Here is a 19651-nt window from a genome sequence, read left to right as displayed (position 1 = left end):
AGGGAAAGCAGTTCACGAGCCCCTGGGGCACCCCAAACACCTAACCGTGGTTAGTAGATTCCAGAAACGTTATACCTATACTAGGCCTTAGCCCTTGCATTGTTTGGAATCTCTTGAGGTCATAAATTGCAGGGAAAATTGCACAAGGCCCCATACTGGTAATCACATTCGATGAAAGGCCTCCACTCCCTGAAATCCTCTATTCCAGCTGTTGAGGTTTCACAGGGTATATAATCCATAACTGCGGGAAAAGAATGCTGTGTTCTGTCCTCTCACGGGGGGGTAGGCCACGAGTAGCACATCGCTTCAGTTCTTTCCCATTGATTTCCTGTCAGTTTCTGTGTCCAGCTCGGGGAGCCGGTTGTCAGCCTTTGCCCAGATACTTCAGGAAGATGCTTTTGCTTTTAGACTACTTTATTTGCCATTCTGTGTACAATTTTATTTCCCAAAGCAGCTAAACTACATAAATAGGACTATAATGGGATCGGATTCAGCGAGTCATTGCCAGGATCTCTTATGCAACTATAACGTCCTGCTGGAGGAGGCTGAGGTCCAGGAGCCAAGTTACTGGAGCTGGAGCCAACAGTTCTGTAATTTAGATGTAGTTCCAGCAAAGGCCGAGGGTGAACCAAGACCTTAAATACTCTTGCGAGGAGGCAGAATTCAAGCCCTGCGCCTTCCGGGAGGAAGCTACTAATTTCTTAAAGGTGCTGCGGTTGGTTATGGCAGCGTGGCTGAGGTGGTTCTCGGCTTTGTGTGGCTTGAGGAGAGAGACCTCCGGTGCAGCCGTGATCTCTGGGCCGGAGGGTTCCATGAGCTCTGGGCCAGAGGGTTCCGTTCCGGGTCCGAGTCAGAAGGCAGGATGGTCTCCCCCAGGGGAAGAGTTGCTGATACAGACTCCCGAGGCTCCTCCTGCACAGCAAAGAAAGTCCTTGGAAAGGTCTCAGGTGCTTCCTTCTGTGGTGGAATCAGGGGCTCAGCCCCTTCCTCATCCGACTTTGCTCTCCGTCTGACAAGGCGGAACCAAAACTCCCACCTGTGGCATATTTGTACAGCACCCCAGAATACGATCGGTTTTCGGCGTTCCTGCCAAAGATCTCAAATTTACATAAGCTGTCTTTGGCAACTCTAGTTTAATAACCTTACTCATCAATGAGATAAAGCCGTTTGGTTCAGGTTGATCTGCAGATAATAAGTATGGAGTGAGCCTCACAAACAAGATGCAGGTGTTTGCCTGAGCCAGGTGCACCTCTTTGGAACCTTCCTCCAGGGCTGGGAAAGTTCCTCTCCGTTCACGCAACACAGGCATCAGCAACTCTCTATACTTTAAAGAGCCAAGCGACATCGACAGTAAAAGAAAGTCCATTTGCAAACCTGAAGATATTGCAGCTTAATATGATTGATAATTGACAAGTTGATTAATAATCCATGAAGTTTCTGCAGCCCAAACACTGGTTGTTGCAAGTCCTTTATTGGGGAGTGCCATTTACAGGAGCCCCCCGTGCAGTTGTTTTAGTGCACTGCCATAAATCTCTGTGTGGTTCGTACTTGGTTTTCTGACAACTGAACCTCTATCACAGGGGTGGCCAAACTGCGGCTCGGGAGCCACATGCGGCTCTTTCACACATATTTTGTGGCTCCCGGCAGGGCGGCTGGAGAAGCAAAGGGAAGGCATGCCTCCCCAATCGGTCTTCCCTTCCCCAGCCAGTGTTCCCCTCCCTGGGTAGGCTTGAGGTGGGGGGGGGGAAGCAGAGAAAGAAAGCAGCTTTAACATGAAATGCATTCTCAAAGCCCATACACACACACCCCTACAAATATCATTGGATAAATGGATCATTATCAATATCTGTTTTCAGCCCCATTTGTTTTTGTTTTGGGCAGTCTCATTTAATGTTAATAACAAGCAAATTTACATATCTTTCAATAAAAACGTGTGTAACACTTGTTCATGTCTCGCAGCTCTCAAACATCTGACGTTCATTCCATGTGGCTCTTCTGTTAAGCAAGTTTGGCCAACCCTGCTCTATCATTTCCCTTTCTAAACAGTCTGTAAGAAGCCGCCCCCCCCCCATGGGGTTTTCAAGGCAAGAGATGTTCAGAGTTGGTTTGCCATCACCTCCCTCCGTGTCAAGACCCTGATATTCCTTGGAGGTCTCCCATCCAAATACTAGCTAGGGCTGACCCTGCTTAGCTTCCGAGATCTGCCAAGATCGGGCTAACCCGGGCAATCCAGGTCAGGGCAAGAAGCCTTTTAGTTGTCGGGGTTTTATTATTTCTGAGACTAAGCTCTGCACACACCAGTTATTCTGGCATCTCATCTATCCCGCAATATACTTTCCCTTTCCTTTCCCTGTAACTTAAACAGCCTACAAGCCATAGGTCAAGACATGTTATAAGAGATACTTTGTACCTGTGTAGATAAATGTGGCTGTCACTTGTGCATTTTTTTTAATCTTGCCTGACAATAATATCTTTCTGTTGTTCTGAAATATTCCGTAGCAGTCCCAGGGAGTGATATATTGATTATGACGTAAAATATAACAGGGGCAGCTAAAAAGGATATGGGCAACTGACGTTCTTACAAGACGTACAAAAGCATTTCTCAGGAGGGGGTTCTGCCGAAACGTCCCTTTATCTCAGCGGAAGGCATTGCAATAGGAAAGAGCAAAGATATTTTGGAACTGTAACATAATATAAGTGTTTATATACAATATACTTTTAAAAGCTTGTTTTATTTTCTAAAGAGCCATATTTCGTTCCATGCTGAGCCACATTTGGCTGTAAAGCCATAGGTTGCTGACTCCTGGTCTAACATATATACTTCCCCCCCCCCTCCCCCATATTTGCCATATTTTTTGTTTCTGTGCTGGCTAGTGCTTAAAACCTTTTATCAAGAGTTTTTTTAAAAAATTGCAATCCTTACCCCCCTCCCCCAGTCGCCGTGATTGAACTAGGGGAAGGCTGCCATTCAACCTGGCACGTTCTGGGTTCCGCTGTGAGGACCCCACGGCGACCGAGCATGACCACTAAGGAGGAAGTCATCAGAGCCTGTCAACTCTGGGCCTCTGCGTATGCCCTTAGGCATTCTTACCTCTGTGTTTTGAGGTTCAAGAATTCACAGTATGCTCTGCAGCACTGATGTTCACCTGCATAAGTCAGCACAGAATAATTGTTAGTCCTGGAGGTCTGGGGAGGGGCGGGAACCTTACATCCTGCTTTCCTTCCCTGTGGGGACCCAAAACGTCTTACATCATTCTCCCCCCCTCTATTTTAGCCTTATAACAACAACCCTGCGAGGTAGGTTAGCTTGAGAGAGTATGACTAGCCCAGAGTCTCCCAGTGAGCTTCTGCGGCAGAGTGGGGATTCAGACCAGGGTGTCTCATGCCTATTTCAGACCACTCTAACCACTACACACTGGCTCTCCACGCTGGCTCTCCCAAGGTGTTGCTCCCTCTGTGTCAGGGGTGTCGAACATAAGGCCCGGGGGCCAGAACCGGCCTGTCCAGGGCTCTGATGCGGCCCACAAGCAACTGATGCTTGGGGGGGGGAGTGGGGGGAGCCACTCCACTGTGGCTTCAGCACAGCAGAACAACCTTGTCTGCAGCAGTCAAGCATCATGGGAACATCTGCCCCACGCTGCCCTGCTGCCCCTCCAGTCCACCTATGTGGGCCTTCCTCTGCACACACACACACCCCAGACCATGGGGCCTTGCCGTGAGGATACACCAACTCAGAGCTTACCAGCTGCTGTCCTTTATACAGTTTCTGTTTCCAGTACCTGACATTACATTTTATGTCACACACGGCTCAGCCCAACAAAGTGACATTTATGGCAGATCTGGCCCTCATAACAAACGAGTTCGACACCTCTGCTCTATGCTATTGCAAGTGGCTGTATCAAGATTCCTTTCTGCAACACAATCTTTAAATTGTGCCTTAGATCCTGGACAGTTTTGAGCTTCTTGTAAGGCCATTAAAATCATACAAAGTGGGAGGGGGGGGGCATCCGTCTGCTGTTCCAAGTCTGTAGTTCGTTCAGCAAGTTCCCCCCCCCCAAAAAAAAAGTTGCCCTGTCTGTTGTGGGCACGTGCATGGATGCTGTCTTTGAGTGGTTATGGGAGGGAACATGTTGAAATTAAATCCAAGCAAGGTGAAAGGTGGAGATTGTTGGGAAGAATAATACACTAGAGGTAAGGATGGGGTGAGCCTGTCTTGGAATGACTAGCTTAGGAGTCCTGTTAGACTGAGACGTCCTGCTAGAAGAACATGAGTTGTCTTTTCAACTGCATTTAGCACCTCTTGCAGATTCAGGCAGTCCATCCCAAGGTGACCTCGAGGCTGGACTACTGTAACGTGCTCTGCGTGGGTCTGCCCGCAAAGGTGACTTGGGAAGTTCAGTTGGTCTGCTCTAAAAAGCGGCATCGTGGGTTTTGGTCAGGACACACTGCTTTGTCATTTAACAGCTATACTAAATATACTACAGTGAAAACCTGCTTGTTCCCAAGTTCAGTTCAAAGTGCTGGAAAGTCCCTTCATGACCTGCAAGACCGTCTCTCCCCATATGAACCTGTGCAGCCCTTTCGCTCAGCCCAGGAGAGCCTTTTTTGTGAGCCCTTGTCCCCTCCAGGTGATTCAGTCTGTCCCATCACGACAATGAAATCAACCCTGACTGTTCCCTGGGAGGCCAGATAATGAAACTGAAGCTCAAGTACTTTGGCCACCAAATGAGAAGGGAGCACTCCCTGGAGAAGAAGACCCTGATGCTGGGAAAGACTGAAGGTCAAAGAAGACGGGGACGGCAAAGGATGAGATGGTTGGACAGTGTCATAGATGCAACGAACATGAAACTGAGCAAACTTCAGAGGACGGCGGAAGACAGGAGGGCCTGGCATGATCTGGTCCATGGGGTCGCGAAGAGTCGGACTCGACTGTGCGACTGAACAACAACAACAACACCTACCACGGTGGAATCGTGTCTTGTTGAAACAGAACTCCTTAAGAAAGCTTTGGAAGGCATGTAAAGGACCTGTGTCGATTTAACTGGCTCATCAAGTTGACGGAGGATCCTCATTGACTGGTGAGGCTTGGAACCACGAGGGGATTTCTGTGAGGAGAAGGGATTTCTGTGCATGGAGAGCAACTTCCTCCTTCCCTCTACAGCCCCAAATGCCCCCTAAAATGCTGCTCCTGGGGGACAGGGGACCCCGTCCGGAACAGTATGGGGGGGATCATCAGAACTCTGCAGGACGGGGGACTGGCATACGTTGCCCTTTCCTCTTCCGTCTGCAGAAACTTTCTGATCTATCCCAGCCCAGTTGTGCTGTGCTTTGCGCTCCTTGTGAATGTCTTGTTTGCATAATGTTTTTGCTTTTTATATATATTATGAAGTAACCTGCTCTTAACCGCTTCCTACATCTCCTTGGCCCTCTGTTGGGGAAAAGGGCAGGATCAAGGATAAATCCTATCTGTGCCGCGAGGGCCGAATATTCTGCCACCGCCGGTCAGGATGCCCGTCATGCCCAGAGTGCAAATAACAAATCGATACCGAGCTGCAGTCCCCGCGTGTCTCCTTGCGTCACCTCCCTGGCATTCTGATTACCGATGGAAATTAGCAAGACTTAAGCAACACAATTCTCTTCATGTTGCATCCAAAAGATACTTATAGCTAGTGATGACAAAAACAAACCCCCCCGGGGGGGGGGGGGGGGGGCAGGCAGGGGAGAGTACAGTGCTAAAATGAGATTTGTGGAGAGATTCTTCCGTTATGTAATTTTAAATCTCTTAAGAGTACCAGTGTTTAAACAAGAAGACACCAGGTTTCCCTTCTTAGAGCATGTGGAAGATATTCTCCAGCATAGGGAGGGGCTGTGGGTGGCTCAGTGGCAGAGCCTCTGCTTGGCATGCAGATAGTCCCAGGTTCAATCCCCAGCATCTCCAGCTAAAAAGGGACCAGGTGGGAGGGGATGTGAAGGACCTCAGCCTGAGACCCTGGAGAGCTGCTGCCAGTCTGAGTATGCAATACCGACCTTGATGGACCAAGAACTCGATTCGGTATAAGGCAGCTTCATGCGCTCATGCATCCAATTCAAAACATTGTCAGGTGCATAAATAAATGACACACTGCTTTTTACTTGTGAATACTGTGGGAACACAATCAAAAAAGGAAATTTTTGGACCATAAGTTTATTTTATAATCACTGGGCTACTGATTGCACTTCAAAGGCCTTATATGCATATTTATCCTGTGCCTGGTGATTTTACTTCTGGACAATTTATTTTTTACAGCAATTTACTTTATGGTCCTTATTGAATCTATACTTTGTATATATTTCTGATTGTGTTTATGTGAATATAATTATTAACCATCTTGCCACATATGTATGACCTCTGAGGAAGGCCTATTTGGCCGAAACGTGTAAGGTCAACTTTTTAAGCCCTCAATATTGTTATGTTTTATATACCTTGGTTGTAATTGGGCCCCTATATATGTTTTAAATTTGTTATTATCAATAAATACATGTACTTCTTTTTATGGAAAGGTTTTAATATTGGCCCTCCTTTTCACTAACCTTTGTTTGGTTCTAGACAATATTGTCATGAACCTGGCATCACACACACACACACACACACACGCACACACAAAAAAACACCTCTGCATGTTATCTACCAAATGAGCATCACAGTGTATGCTGTTTTTCTCTCTCATAAAAATAAATTACTTCATATGCTTACTCCAATGGTTTTATAATTTGCCATGGCTGAGAGAACTGTGAGCGAGAGAGAGGCTTTTCTCGAATGATTGCTTAAAGGTAATGTTGTGGTCCGTGGAGGCTTTCTGATAATCACCTAGAATGCAGCAGACGCCGGCCGTTCTCGCTGTAAACAAAGTCATACAGGTTGTGGTTATGAGGGGAGGGCAGCACTGAGTATCGTTCCAACCCAGCTGAAAACTGTCTGTCTGTCACTCCTTGTCTGTCTCCAGATCGCTACTCTCAGGGCAATTTCCCCCTTCTTCTCAGAAGTCCCACACTCAGCCTCAGGCTCTCAGCTAGAGATTTTATTTTTCAAAAATATATTATTTTGATTTATTTCCCGCCCTTCCTGCAAACAGGCTCGGGGCGGCTTACAGCAATAAATGTAATATGATTATGAAATAATGCAACGAGATAACACAGTAAAACCGATCTAAAACATTTAAAATGGGCAGTGCAATACATGCAGTTCCAGTTTCTACAGCCGGGCGATAAATGGGCCAACGCCAGGCCAGAACGATCTTATGCAGCAGCAATAGGGAGGCCAGCCAGTAGATGCCCACCACCTCAACCAAAGGAATGGTGGAACAGCTCCGTTTTAGAGGCCCTGCGAAACGGTAACAGGTCTCGCAAGGACCTGATCTCAGTCAGGAGCCTGTTCCGCCAGCCTGGGACCGAAAAAGCCCTGGCCCTGGTTGAGGCTAGACAGCTCATCATCCTAGGTTACATCCTAACTAGATGTCGTTAGGAACCAATCTATATCTCTCCTCTTTCCTATCAAGTATGTTAGTTCCAGGGGTCATTTCGTAGAAAAAGAGGTGCAGGAGCTCATTAGCATAACTCATTAGCATAACTTATTTGCATATGCCACACCCCGTGACATCACCGGAAGTGTGTCAGAAGGCAACACCCACCGCTCAGGCTCCACTGGACTGTTTTGGATTGCTAGCTATTGGGGGGGGGGGAACGTGCAGATCTGCCCTCGCAGAGGAGGAAGAGCTTGTACCTGAATAAAACTTGGTCTTAAAGGTGACACTGGACTATTTTGGACTGTGGGAGCCTGGGGGGGGCTCTGCAGCTTACCTGGCTGCTTCTTGCTCTGACTAAGGGCTGCTGGGAGCAGGGGGTGGGGCTTGTTCCATGTGCCCACCCCCTAGGCTCTTTACTGCCGGAGCTCCGCTCCTGCGCGGTCCTGCAGGAAGTGACCCCTGGTTAGTTCCCCAACACTTCCTTGCCTACTCCTTAAACAGGTCGTGCACCGTTGCTGTATTAATTACTCTGCCAACACTTCCTTTGGCAGGTAAGCTTTTGCCAGTGCATTTTTACCAATAGAGAGAAGAAGGAACCCAGTGTTATCGTATCAGAGATGTCTGAAGGACAGAATTGGTCAAAACACCTGTATCGGTTTCTCCAAACAACTGTCATTGTATTGTGTCATTTGATAGGACGAGCAGTATGCATTCTTTTTGGGGAACTATTCCATCTGCGGTCATCTTTTTTCTTTGCCCCCCCCACCCCCCTGTTGATACAGCGTCCATTTGGCAAGAAGGCTGCTGCGGCTAGAGAAGCAGAACTCCTTACTCACCAAAGACCTGGAGCGCCAGAAGGAGCAAGGAACCCGGATTTCACAAGAGGTAGAAGAGCCGCTCCCCGCAGAAAAGAAGTAAAAAAATACGATAGTGAAGCCCAACTTTGCTAATGGGCCACCTCTGGTGATTTTAACCAGCATTCAGTGCCTGTCTTACAGTTTGGCCACTGGGGGAAATGCATTCACACTCACCCTTTTTCCAAACCCATCCGTCCTGCGCGTTAAAGCCGAGATCAAAAGGCAGATTACTCTGCAGACTAAACAAAAATGCAGACGAGACAGATAAGTCTCTGTTTTTCTGAACAGGCCAAAGAACTAGCAAAACTGGTTCGCCGTTTCTTGAGGTATTTTTATGTTTTTTTCATGTGATACCTCTCCTTTTTTATACGGCTGTTCTTGTGGGGTTTTTTTAGATTCCTTATCGCTTAGATTTTCACAAGAGGTAGAAGAGCCGCTCCCCGCAGAAAAGAAGTAAAAAAATACGATAGTGAAGCCCAACTTTGCTAATGGGCCACCTCTGGTGATTTTAACCAGCATTCAGTGCCTGTCTTACAGTTTGGCCATTGGGGGAAATGCATTCACACTCACCCTTTTTCCAAACCCATCCGTCCTGCGCGTTAAAGCCGAGATCAAAAGGCAGATTACTCTGCAGACTAAACAAAAATGCAGACGAGACAGATAAGTCTCTGTTTTTCTGAACAGGCCAAAGAACTAGCAAAACTGGTTCGCCGTTTCTTGAGGTATTTTTATGTTTTTTTCATGTGATACCTCTCCTTTTTTATACGGTTGTGGGGTTTTTTTAGATTCCTTATCGCTTAGAATGTATTTACCTGAAAACTCCCCTGCTCTTCTTGACTGTTCCCCATCCTCCTGAGTCGTTAGGCAGGCCACGCTCAGTAACGCCTTACATCACTGTAAAAAGAAAAAAGAAAAGCAGAATTCTTCTGTCTTTTTTTAAAATCTATGTTTCATTGAATTTTTTGTGAAGTGTGGTTCTACTGACCCTCGGAAGATGTTGCTTGATAAATGAGGAACCTAAAAAGGTTAGTCAGGAATAGAAAAGGGCCAACTCTAAAAATCTAATTATAAAATATACAAAAATATATGTGTGTGTTTATTCAACATAAATTAAAATTAACAAACAAGGGCCCATTCATACCTCATATAAAACTATAAAAACATACAAGAGCTGATAAGATAGACCTAACGCGTTTCGGCCTTTACAGGCCTTCCTCAGAGGTCTAATACATACAGAACATATTGGCTGAGAACAGAATGATAAATCACAGTGTAATAGGCACGATGCAGCACCAGTAAAAGACACTGGCGGAAGCAGATTTTCCCCTCCTCTGCCTTCCTTCTCCAGCCACCTGTGAGCCTTTAAAAAGGGATGCTAAGAGTTGGGCAGGCCCCGACCTGGATGGCCCAGTTGAGCCTAATCTCATCGGATCTCGGAAGCTAAACAGGGTCGGGTTGACATGTGTATCTCTTATAAATGTCTCGAATCTAGAAACTGGGTGACCTTGGACATAGCACACCTTACTGAGGTGCGGTGAGGATAAAAAAGGGAGACAGGTACAGACCATTGGTGTTCCCTCTAAGCTGAGTTAGTGTGAGCTAGCTCACAGTTTTTTTAGCCTCCGGCTCACACATTTTTGTCTCAGCTCAGGAAGGACGGCTCCAGAGCAAACTGATTTATGCAGGAGCCAAATCCCTCACTCACAACTTCAATGCCAGTAGCTCACCAAGTAGAATTTTTGCTCACAAGACTCCACAGCTTAGAGGGAGCATGGCAGACCCTATATGTCATCCCGTGTTTAGGGTTGGCAGCTCCTGCTTGGGAAATTCCCGGAGCTTTTTGGGATTGGGGAGGGGAAGACCTCAGCAAGGCATGATGTCGTAGAGCCCACCTCCCACAGCAGCCGTTTTCTCCAGGGGAACTGATCTCTGTAATCTGGAGAGCGATCATAGTTCTGGGAGATCTGTAGGTCCCGCCTCGAGGTTGGAGACCATACCTGTGTTGCTTGCGGGAAAGGTGGGAGACGACGAACAAATAAAGGCAACCAAGTCAGCTCAGGTAGCACCATGTCCCGAATGACTCAGGCCGCCCTGGTCTTGCCCAATCTTGGAAGCGAAGCAGGGTCGACCTTGGTTAGTATTTGGATGGGAGACCACCAAGGAAGTCCTAAGGTCGCTACACAGAGGCAGGCAGGGGCAAACCAGCTCTGGTGTCTGTTGTGGCTGAAAACCCTGTGGGGTCACCATCAATGCTCCCTCTAAGCCGTGGAGTCCTGTGAGCAAAAATTCTACCCTGTGAGCGACTGGCATTAAAGTTGTGAGCGAGCGATTTGGCTCCTGTATAAATCAGTTTGCTCTGGAGCCCTCCTTCCTGAGCTAAGGCAAAACTGTGTGAGCGGGAGGCTAAAAAACCGTGAGCTGGCTCACACTAACTCAGAGGGAACACTGGTCACCATAAGCCAGCTGCAACTTGGCCCGGCTTTCCACCAGCAAGAGTTGGGCGGCCCGTAGTTGACTCCATGCTCGGGACACAGACAGCTCCTGGGAGGCAGGTGGAGGAAACCTGTTTTTGGTGTCTCCGGGTAGCGCTGCTTAGAATCTGGCCCCAGTGACTTGTAGAGGGCTGACTGCAGAGACCTCAGAAGTAGCTGTGCAATAACGTGCTCACGGTGCAGCTTCATCCTTACCTCAACAGCATCCCTGTAAGAGCAGGTGACAGCATTTGCTTACACAGGAGCCAACTGAACCCGGGGATACCTTTTTAGGGGAATGATAAAGCTGCTCCCTGCCCCTGGTGAACTGAGCCAGTTTCTGCCTGCATAGCCCCATCCCGGTTTCTGTTTCTTGGTCACACTAGCGCTGTGACCAGTGCTCCCTCTAAGCTGTGGAGTCTTGTGAGCGAAAATTCTACTCTGCGAGCGACCGGCATTAAAGTTGGGAGCGAGCCATTTGGCCGCCGCATAAATCAGTTCGCTCTGGAGCCCTCCCTTCCTGGGCCGAGACAAAAGTGTGTGAGCCGGAGGCTAAAAGTCTTGTGAGGCAGTTCACACTGACTCGGCTTAGAGGGAACACTGGTCTGTGGTCCTCACTCCGCGAGATACGGAGACCCACCCCGGGGTTCCTGTCAACCCGGAGCCACACAACCACACAACTACTGTGTCCCTCCCCGCCAAACACACACAAACAAAACATAACGATATTAATTGTATACCCAGTTCACTTACCAAAGTCCTCTTTCCATGCATGCAGGGCTCTCTCCCCACCACTGTCTCATCTTGTGCCTGGAGTGACGAGAAGGCCATCCCTCTGCCTTCCCACTCCCATCTCAGCATGAGGCATGGCAGCGAAGGGAAGAGAATGAGACGGCGCCCGGCCGAAGCGTCCAGAAGAGAGCAAGCTGGTTGTGGAGAAAGGGAGATAAAATCACTGCCATCCCATTGTGGCCAGCTTGCTGCCGGGTGGCCAGCACAGTGACGGTGGTTTCTTACTCTCTTACCTGTGGCCACCTTAGCCAGCCCTCGTGTACCTGGAGTGACGAGAAGGGGGCATCCCTCTGCCTTCCCACTCCGATCTCAGCATGAGGCACAGCAGCGAAGGGAAGAGAATGAGACGGCGCCCGGCCAAAGCGTCCAGAAGAGAGCAAGCTGGCTGTGGAGAAATCACTGCCATCCCATTGTGGCCAGCATGCTGCCAGGTGGCCGGCACAATGTTGGTGGTTTCTTACTCTCTTACCTGTGGCCGGCTTGGTTTTCTCACAGCAGCTGTCCGGGTGCCGCCGAGAAGGTTGGGGGATTGTAGGAGGGGGTGGGCCTTTACTTCCATCCCTGGCACAGGGCGCGCAGCTCGCCCATCCTCCCGACCTTCCACTAGAAGGGGTCTCGAGAGGTGAAGCGCCTGCTCAGCCACCAGCCCTCCTGGTCAGTAGACTTGCCCACGTTCCTGGAACCAGCGCTCCCTCTAAGCCGGCAGTTTGGGAGCCACACAGTCTTTCACACAGTCTAATTTAATGCTCATAAAAAAGCAGATTTGCATATTTTTCAATCAAAATGTGTGAGTGGTATTGGTTCCGGCCCTTGCGGCTCTCAGACATCTGACATTTATTCTGTGCGGCTCTTACGTTAGGCAAGTTTGGCCACCCCTGCTCTAAGCTGTGGAGTCTTGAGAGCAAAAATTCTGCTTGGTGAGCGACTGGCATTGGAGTTGTGAGCGAGCGATTTGGCAACTGCATAAATTAGTTTGCTCTGGAGCCATCCCTTCCTGAGCCGAGACAAAGGTGTGTGAGCCGGAGGCTAAAAAAACTGTGAGCTAGCTCACACTAACTCAGCTTAGAGGGAACATTGCCCTGAACATGTGGGAGGCGCCATACTGGGGAGTAGCGCTCAGAAGAGCCACAGGTGGCTCCTGAGGCCCCTGAGTATCACCGCGCTAGAGTGTGATGGCATGTTTTGAAACTGGCTTTTGTATTAGATAGATTGTACATCCACAACCAAAACACTAATAAATACAGCCTGTCTTCTGGAAACGTAGTTTAAGTCTAAGCCGCTGCTGGAAATTCTTCTTCTCCCAGTCTCAGGGTTTGCTAAAATATGATGGTTTTCACATGGGGAAATGAGTAGTTTCCTCATTGCTGATGCAGCTGGCGATACAGCATAGTAAACAATGGGGCTTCCACATGGCAGGTTTCCCCTCAGTTTCCTTGCCCTAGTCCACCAGTAGCAGCATATGCTCCCTTCCCCCAGGGCCACTGTGGCTTTTTCAGTGTTTTAAATCAGTAATTCAGTCTCAGTATAACATTATAACAATGCGTGTAACAGTTTTTCAGAATTCCCAGCCTTCGTTTTAAAAATAAAAGTAAGTCTGCAGCCCATCCCATGTGGAGAGATGCCTTTCCCCTTATACCTCCACAATGAAAGGAGCTAGAGACTTTTTAAATGAAAGTTGGCAATTCAGATAACTTCTTATATATACTGTTGCACTGAGCTGTTGCCATCTCTATTCAGATTTCTGAGTTGGCATGTAGGAAGAATTCATTAATATATTTAGTCTCTAGAGAAGCCACATATGTTTTCTAAATAAATCTTCTGGGAGTGGTGGAAGAACTCAAAAGTAATGGAAACGTGGTGCTGAATTGTGTGTGCGAAGGCTGATTTCTGTATAGCATTGCTTGTCCTTATTTATTTACTTAATTTATAGTCTGCCTCCAAGAGCTCTGAAACCTCCTGATAAAATCAGCCCAACAATTCACAGATTACTTTTTAAAGCAGCATTGGAATGCACACAAATAATGATGGAAGCATAAGCATGTGTAGAGATACCATATTGACCTATTTGATCGGGTTATTTCATTTTCTGTGAATCAGAACTGTTCATAAGACCTGAATGGTCACATCCTGCAAAAGCTAGAAGGGGCCTCCACATCCTGCAAAAGCTAGAAGGGGAAATGAATGTATTTCTTTTAGACAACTAGTTTAAACTCTTCTGATTGAGCTGGCACTCAGTGAGTTCTGCTTTTTGACTCGAATAAGGTTTACAAAGGGTCACACGAGTGGATTTGGGCCGAGAGAAGGGACGGTTCGGGGGCGGAGCAAACGGGTTTCATAAGGCAACCTATGAACGATGCAGTAGGACTGGGAATTGCAGAGTCGGACAGCAATGCAAACAGCAAACTTCCTGAGGCAGGGTATACAATAGCAACACAGACAGTGGATGACAAGGTACAAGCAATGCAGTAAAAGCAAGGTAATACCTACAATACACATTGCTGTAGACTACCAACCTTTTCCATTACAGAGGTGCAAAAATCTGCATTCTGCAAATTAAGGAATGTCTGTGTGCTTAATTTGTCGCTTACCTTCCTCACTGCGACTCGAATAAGGTTTACAAAGGCCCCGGTCACACGAGTGGATTTGGGCCGAGAGAAGGGACGGTTCGGGGGCGGAGCAAACGGGCGTGATCCCACGGCAACACCTGGGAATTGTTGCCTTCCGTCCCCGATCCGTCCCTCCCGCCCAAAACCCCGCACCAAAAAAGAACCACCTACCTAGGTGGTTCTTCGGAGAAGAGCGCCTCAAGCCCAGCCGTGGGATCACTGGCGCAAGGATGTGCTGGCGCATCCCCGGTTCCTGGCCGAACTGCGCATGTGTGAGCATGCGCAGTTCTCCAGCCTCCCCTTCCCACCGTCGCTTTCTCCCCGGCATCTGATCGTGCCAGGGAGCAACGGCGCCGTGGCTCAGGGGATCCGTGGGATCCCGCCACGGCGTCTCTAATTCGGTGCGGCTTTTAAAAGCCGCGCTTTGGGCGCTTTTTCCCCTGCTGTGTGACAGGGACCATAATATAGGAAACAATTCCGTCAGACAGCACAAAACATCCAGTAACAGTTCATCAGGACTAGGATTACAAAAACTGGGAAACATTGTGAAAAGAAAAGTGTCTAAGGCATGATGTACCTCAAACAATGCTGAGAGTGGATTACGAAGGTACAAGCCAGTTGCAGTAGAAAATAGATTATGTAGATAGAAGGAAACATTGCAATAGACTACAGTCCTATCCCATTATAAAAGCAATTTTGATCTCTTTATAAAAATGCCATCCTTATCATTGCAGTTCTGCAGTGTTCTTGTCTTAAAGTATTTTATTCATTCCAAAGCAGAAAACATTTCTTGGAGTTTTTTGTGTTTTTTTCCAATTAGAAATACAGGAGCAGGGCGGTTCTCAAGGGGGGGGGGGAAACAGGAGTATTTCTGAATTGTTATGGGCCTTAACAGTTAGAATACTTTCTTTTTTCCATTAGCAAGGAAACCAAAGGCATTATGTGGTATAAATATAATATAGAAAAAAATCGTCAGGGCACAATGGAACAGAATAAGCATATGCGGTGTTTTCTGCTCCTAAATGCAATGTTTAAGTGCATTCCGGTTAGCAATTGCTTACCAAATTTGACAGTTTCTGTTGAACAGCTTAGGTTTAAAATGTTCTAATAAATGAAACTTTGAAAGGACCCAGATTAGCATCTACGGCGCTGATTGTTCTCTAAATAACTACCTGTTCTAAGTTACATTTAAGAAGCACTGGTGTATGTATAAGCTGCCAGAGGCTTCACTGGTACGTTCTAAGAGAGACCGCACAAAGGGGGTCTTTATAAGAATAAAAGCATCTTGGTTGAATGTTTGAAGTGACGAGAGTCTTAGGGTTCACTCCGAGTCTCTCGTCGCGTGAAATTTAAGATTAATCATAGGTTTATTCTTTTCTGAACAATGAATAACGTGAAGTTCTCTTTCCTAACATGTAAATGAATTGGATTTCCTTTCCCCCCCCCAAGCTGGACAGAGCAAATTCTTTGCTGAATCAAGTCCAACAGCCTTATAGATACCTGATTGAATCTGTGCAACAGAGAGATGCTGAGATACTTTTGCAGAAAGAACATATTGTGCAACTTGAGAAGGACGTTGGGTAAGCATGACAGATTTTGGTCTCTTCCTAGAACCTGCGATCCTCTTCTCCTTAATAGCCTGTCAGCACTGTTTACATCCTCCAGTTTTAGAGGAGGAGGAGGAGGAGATTGGATTTATACCCCGCCCTTCATTACCCAAAGGAGTCTCGGAGCGGCTTACGAACTCCTTTCCCTTCCCCTCCCCACAACAGACACCCTGTGAGGTAGGTGGGGCTGGGAGAGCTCTGACAGAAACTGCTCTTTTTTCAAGAACAGCTGTGCCAGAACTATGGCTTGCCCAAGGTCATCCAGTGGGTGCAAGTGGAGGAGTGGGGAATCAAACCCGGTTCTCCCAGATTAGAGTCCACACACTTAACCACTACACCAAACTAGCAGGACATCTTATGCTTTCTTGTGAGCAAACTTTGTCTTCAGCTGAAAGTCTTTATTGGACGATTGGCATAACCAAACCCGTCGTGCCTGAGCTGGCTGCACATGGTTAATTGTCCATAGTTTTACTTTTCCGTTTGGGCAAGCCGTTTGCTAGAATCTGGGAAACCCACATCTGAATCCCCACTTGTGTCGTGGGAGATTGCTGGGTGATCTTGGGTCACACTCTCAGCCTAACCTACATCACAGGATTGTTATAAGGATAAAATGAAGGAGAAGAGGACGATGTAAGCCACTTAGGGTCCCCATTGGGATAAAGAAGTCAATATTTATTTGTTTGTTTGTTTGTTTGTTTGTATGTTTGGAATAATTCCATGCTGCCTCTTCAGTGCCCTGCTCAAGGTGGCTTACCACAATACCTATTTCCACAACATCTATTTATTTGTTAAAACATGTGTACCCCTCCTTTCTGGTTCAAGGCGGCGTACCATAAAGTCCCCCCTAGAACAGGGGTGTCAAACATACGGCCCAGGGACCAGGACCGACCTGTCCAGGGCTCTTATGTGGCCCACGAGCGACTAGTGCAACGGAGGGAACAGGAGACTGCTCGAGGGGGAGAATAGGCAGGACCACTCCAATTGTGGCTTCAGCATGGCGGAACAGCCTCGTCTGCAATGGTCAAGCGGCGTGGGAGCATCTCTCTCCATTGTGCCCATGTGGGTTTTCCTTTGCACTCCCCTCCCAGCCCATGAGGCCTTGCAGTGAGGATGCACCAACTCGGAGCTTACCAGATGCTGTCCTTTATACAGTTTATGTCTCCGGTACCTGGCATTACATTTTATGGCACACATGGCCCCGGCTGGACAAAGTGATATTTATGTCAGATCCAGCCCCTGTGACAAATGAGTTCGACACCCCTACTCTAGAATATCAAACTTCCCTACCTCTGTTTTATCTGGATTCAGCTTCAAGTCATTCTGCCTTAGCCGCCTGACAGCAGCCTCAGAGCACCGGTTCACAACCAAGAACTTGGGAGTCATCTGCGTATTGACGACACCCAACCCCAAAGCTCCAGACAATCTCATTCAGCTCCAGACAGTATCAAAACACAAAAAGAGCAAGCAGCAGAGAGAAGCAGGCCGTAGAAAAACTGATAAGATAAAACCTGTGATTAAAAGCATGGCTAAAAAAAAGATGTGTTTTAGCCTCATACCTAAAAGAAAGTAGGCCCCAGGCGGGCCTCAAAGGGAAGGGCATTCCAAAGGCAGGAGGTCACCACAGAAAATGCCCCGTCTCTAGCGGCCACCTGCCTCACCTCTGAAGACAGGAGGCACAGAGAAGTAGGGCTTGAGAGGCTGATCTTAACGGGCAGGCTGGATAATGCGAGAGGAGACGGTCCTTCAGGTACCCTGGCCCCTAAGCCATTTAGAGCCTTAAAGGGTAAGAACTAGCTCTTGCAGTTGTGCCTCAGAGACAGATGGGCAGCCAGTGCAGATCTTTCAACAAAGGGGTTGCACAGTCACTGTAACCATCCCCCTGACAGTAGCCCGGCCACCACATTTTGGACTAATGGACGTTTCCGAGCTGTTTTCAAGGGCAGCCCCACGTGGAGCTCATTACAGTAGTCTAACTTGGAAGTATGGACCGCTGTGGCCAGATCAGATGAAGGGAGGGGCCGTGGCTCAGTGGTAGAGCATCCACTTGGCAGGCAGAAGGTCCCAGGTTCAATCCCCAGCACCTCCAGTTAAAAGAATCAGGTAGCAGGTGATGTGGAAGACCTCTGCCTGAAGAGCCGCTGCCAGTCTAAGTAGACGATACTGACTTTGATGGACTAGTGGTCTGATTCAGTATAAGGTGGCTTCCTGTGTCCCTCATTCTTTTCAAGAAATGGCCATAGCGGGAGAAACAGCTGGAGCTAATCAAAGGTGTTCTGTGCCGTGGAGGGGGCCCGAGCCTCCCGCTGTAGACCAGGATCTGCTAGTGCTACAGATCTTTGCAGTGCTTCATTAAATAACCACTGAATAGCAGGCGTTGGTACAGGCATCTAAAAATGGTGTCCTCAATAGAATTTACACCCTGCTGTTATCTGTGCCTAAGTGGAAGCGCAGGGGCACGAACCCCTCTTGCTCCCTTCTCGGCAGCCCGAAGGACAATTTGAACTCTTATTCTGTGGCCAATTTCTTGTACTTTCTCTCACAATGCATAATTAATTTGCGGAGCTCACTGCTGCAGGAGGCCTTCTTGGCCAATAACGTGGGTGGCTTTAAAAAAGAGCCTGGATGTATTCAAGGATGTATTCAAGAAGGAAGGGCCCATCAATGGCTATTGGCTGTGGTGGCTGTATGGAACCTCCATGTTCTGAGGTAGAATTTGTCAGAACACCAGTTGCTTTAGCCTCTGTGTCCTTTCTGTGAGACATTATGCTGATTGACTGGCTTGCTTATTCTTCATTTACCACAGTGCTGCCGGATACTTTGGTTATCTTCTCTTCCTCTCCCCCATTTGCCCCAAAGAGGTCTGAGGAGGGAGGTATTCTCTTTAGCACCATCTCCCATGGCAGCCATTTTGGGCTGGCACTCACCACACAAAATTCCAAAGGTACTCACAGGTTCCTGTCCTAGATCCTAACCAGTCCATTTTTGTCCTGAATGGCAAGTCAAAGGTTGTTTTCCAGTGGACAATTCCAAGGAAGTGGTTTGTTCAATACCAGCTCCCTATATTTAAACTCGTTAGGTTTAGTATTCCTGGGATCTGAAAGGTTGCCATCTGGTCCACACAACTTCAGTCCGGCAGTCCGTCTTGCATAGATACAGACCCAGGAAGACTTCAGACCTGATCCATTCCATTGTTTCAGCTCAGTAACACAAGCAAAAAATTGAACAAAGTCACTTTGAGGAGGCCAATGAGAACAACACACTTAAGAAATTCTTCTCTTCAATTACGGCTTCCCCCAAACAGTGTCTGTCCGTTTTCTTCCTTTGTAAAGATAAGAAGAAGAGGAGAAGAGATTGGATTTATACCCCGTCTTTCACTACCCAAAGGAGTCTCAGAGCGGCTTACAAACTCCTTTCCCTTCTCCTCCCTACAACAGACACCCTGTGAGGTAAAAGAAGAAGAAGAAGAGATTGGATTTATACCTCGCCCTTCACTACCCAAAGGAGTCTCAGAGCGGCTTACAAACTCCCTTCCCCTCCCCTCAACAGACACCCTGTGAGGTAGATGTGGCTGAGGGAGCTCTTTTGAGAACTTCTCCTGAGAGAACAGCTCTGAAATAACTTGTCACACCAGCAGCTGCATGTGGAGGATTGGGGAATCAACCCCAATTCTCCCAGATTAGAATCTGCGCTCCTAACCGCGACACCTAACTGAATGTCTGCTGGCTTCCAGCAGTTTCCCCACGTCTTCTACAACCTCCATAATCCGTGTTTGGATGCTTCCCAGTTGTTCAGCAGCCTCCTTGAAAGGTGGCGGCC

General features: G+C 47.8%; 1 protein-coding gene across 1 annotated transcript in view; it reads left to right on the top strand.

Annotated features, from left to right (window-relative positions):
* PIBF1 (progesterone immunomodulatory binding factor 1) overlaps positions 1–19651 on the top strand; it is a 158945-nt gene that overhangs the window by 103666 nt on the left and 35628 nt on the right. Inside the window, exons 14-15 of the mRNA XM_015406781.1 lie at positions 8285–8387; positions 15678–15808. Of these exons, the coding sequence (XP_015262267.1) occupies positions 8285–8387; positions 15678–15808 (234 nt within the window). The remainder of the gene's footprint in view (positions 1–8284; positions 8388–15677; positions 15809–19651) is intronic.

This window comes from Gekko japonicus, unplaced genomic scaffold (assembly GCF_001447785.1).
Source record: "Gekko japonicus isolate JY-2015 unplaced genomic scaffold, Gekko_japonicus_V1.1 scaffold589, whole genome shotgun sequence".
In the NCBI taxonomy this organism is placed as follows: Eukaryota; Metazoa; Chordata; class Lepidosauria; order Squamata; family Gekkonidae; genus Gekko; species Gekko japonicus.
The sequence above is the reverse complement of the archived record's forward strand: the minus strand, read 5'-3'. Positions and strand labels throughout refer to the sequence as shown.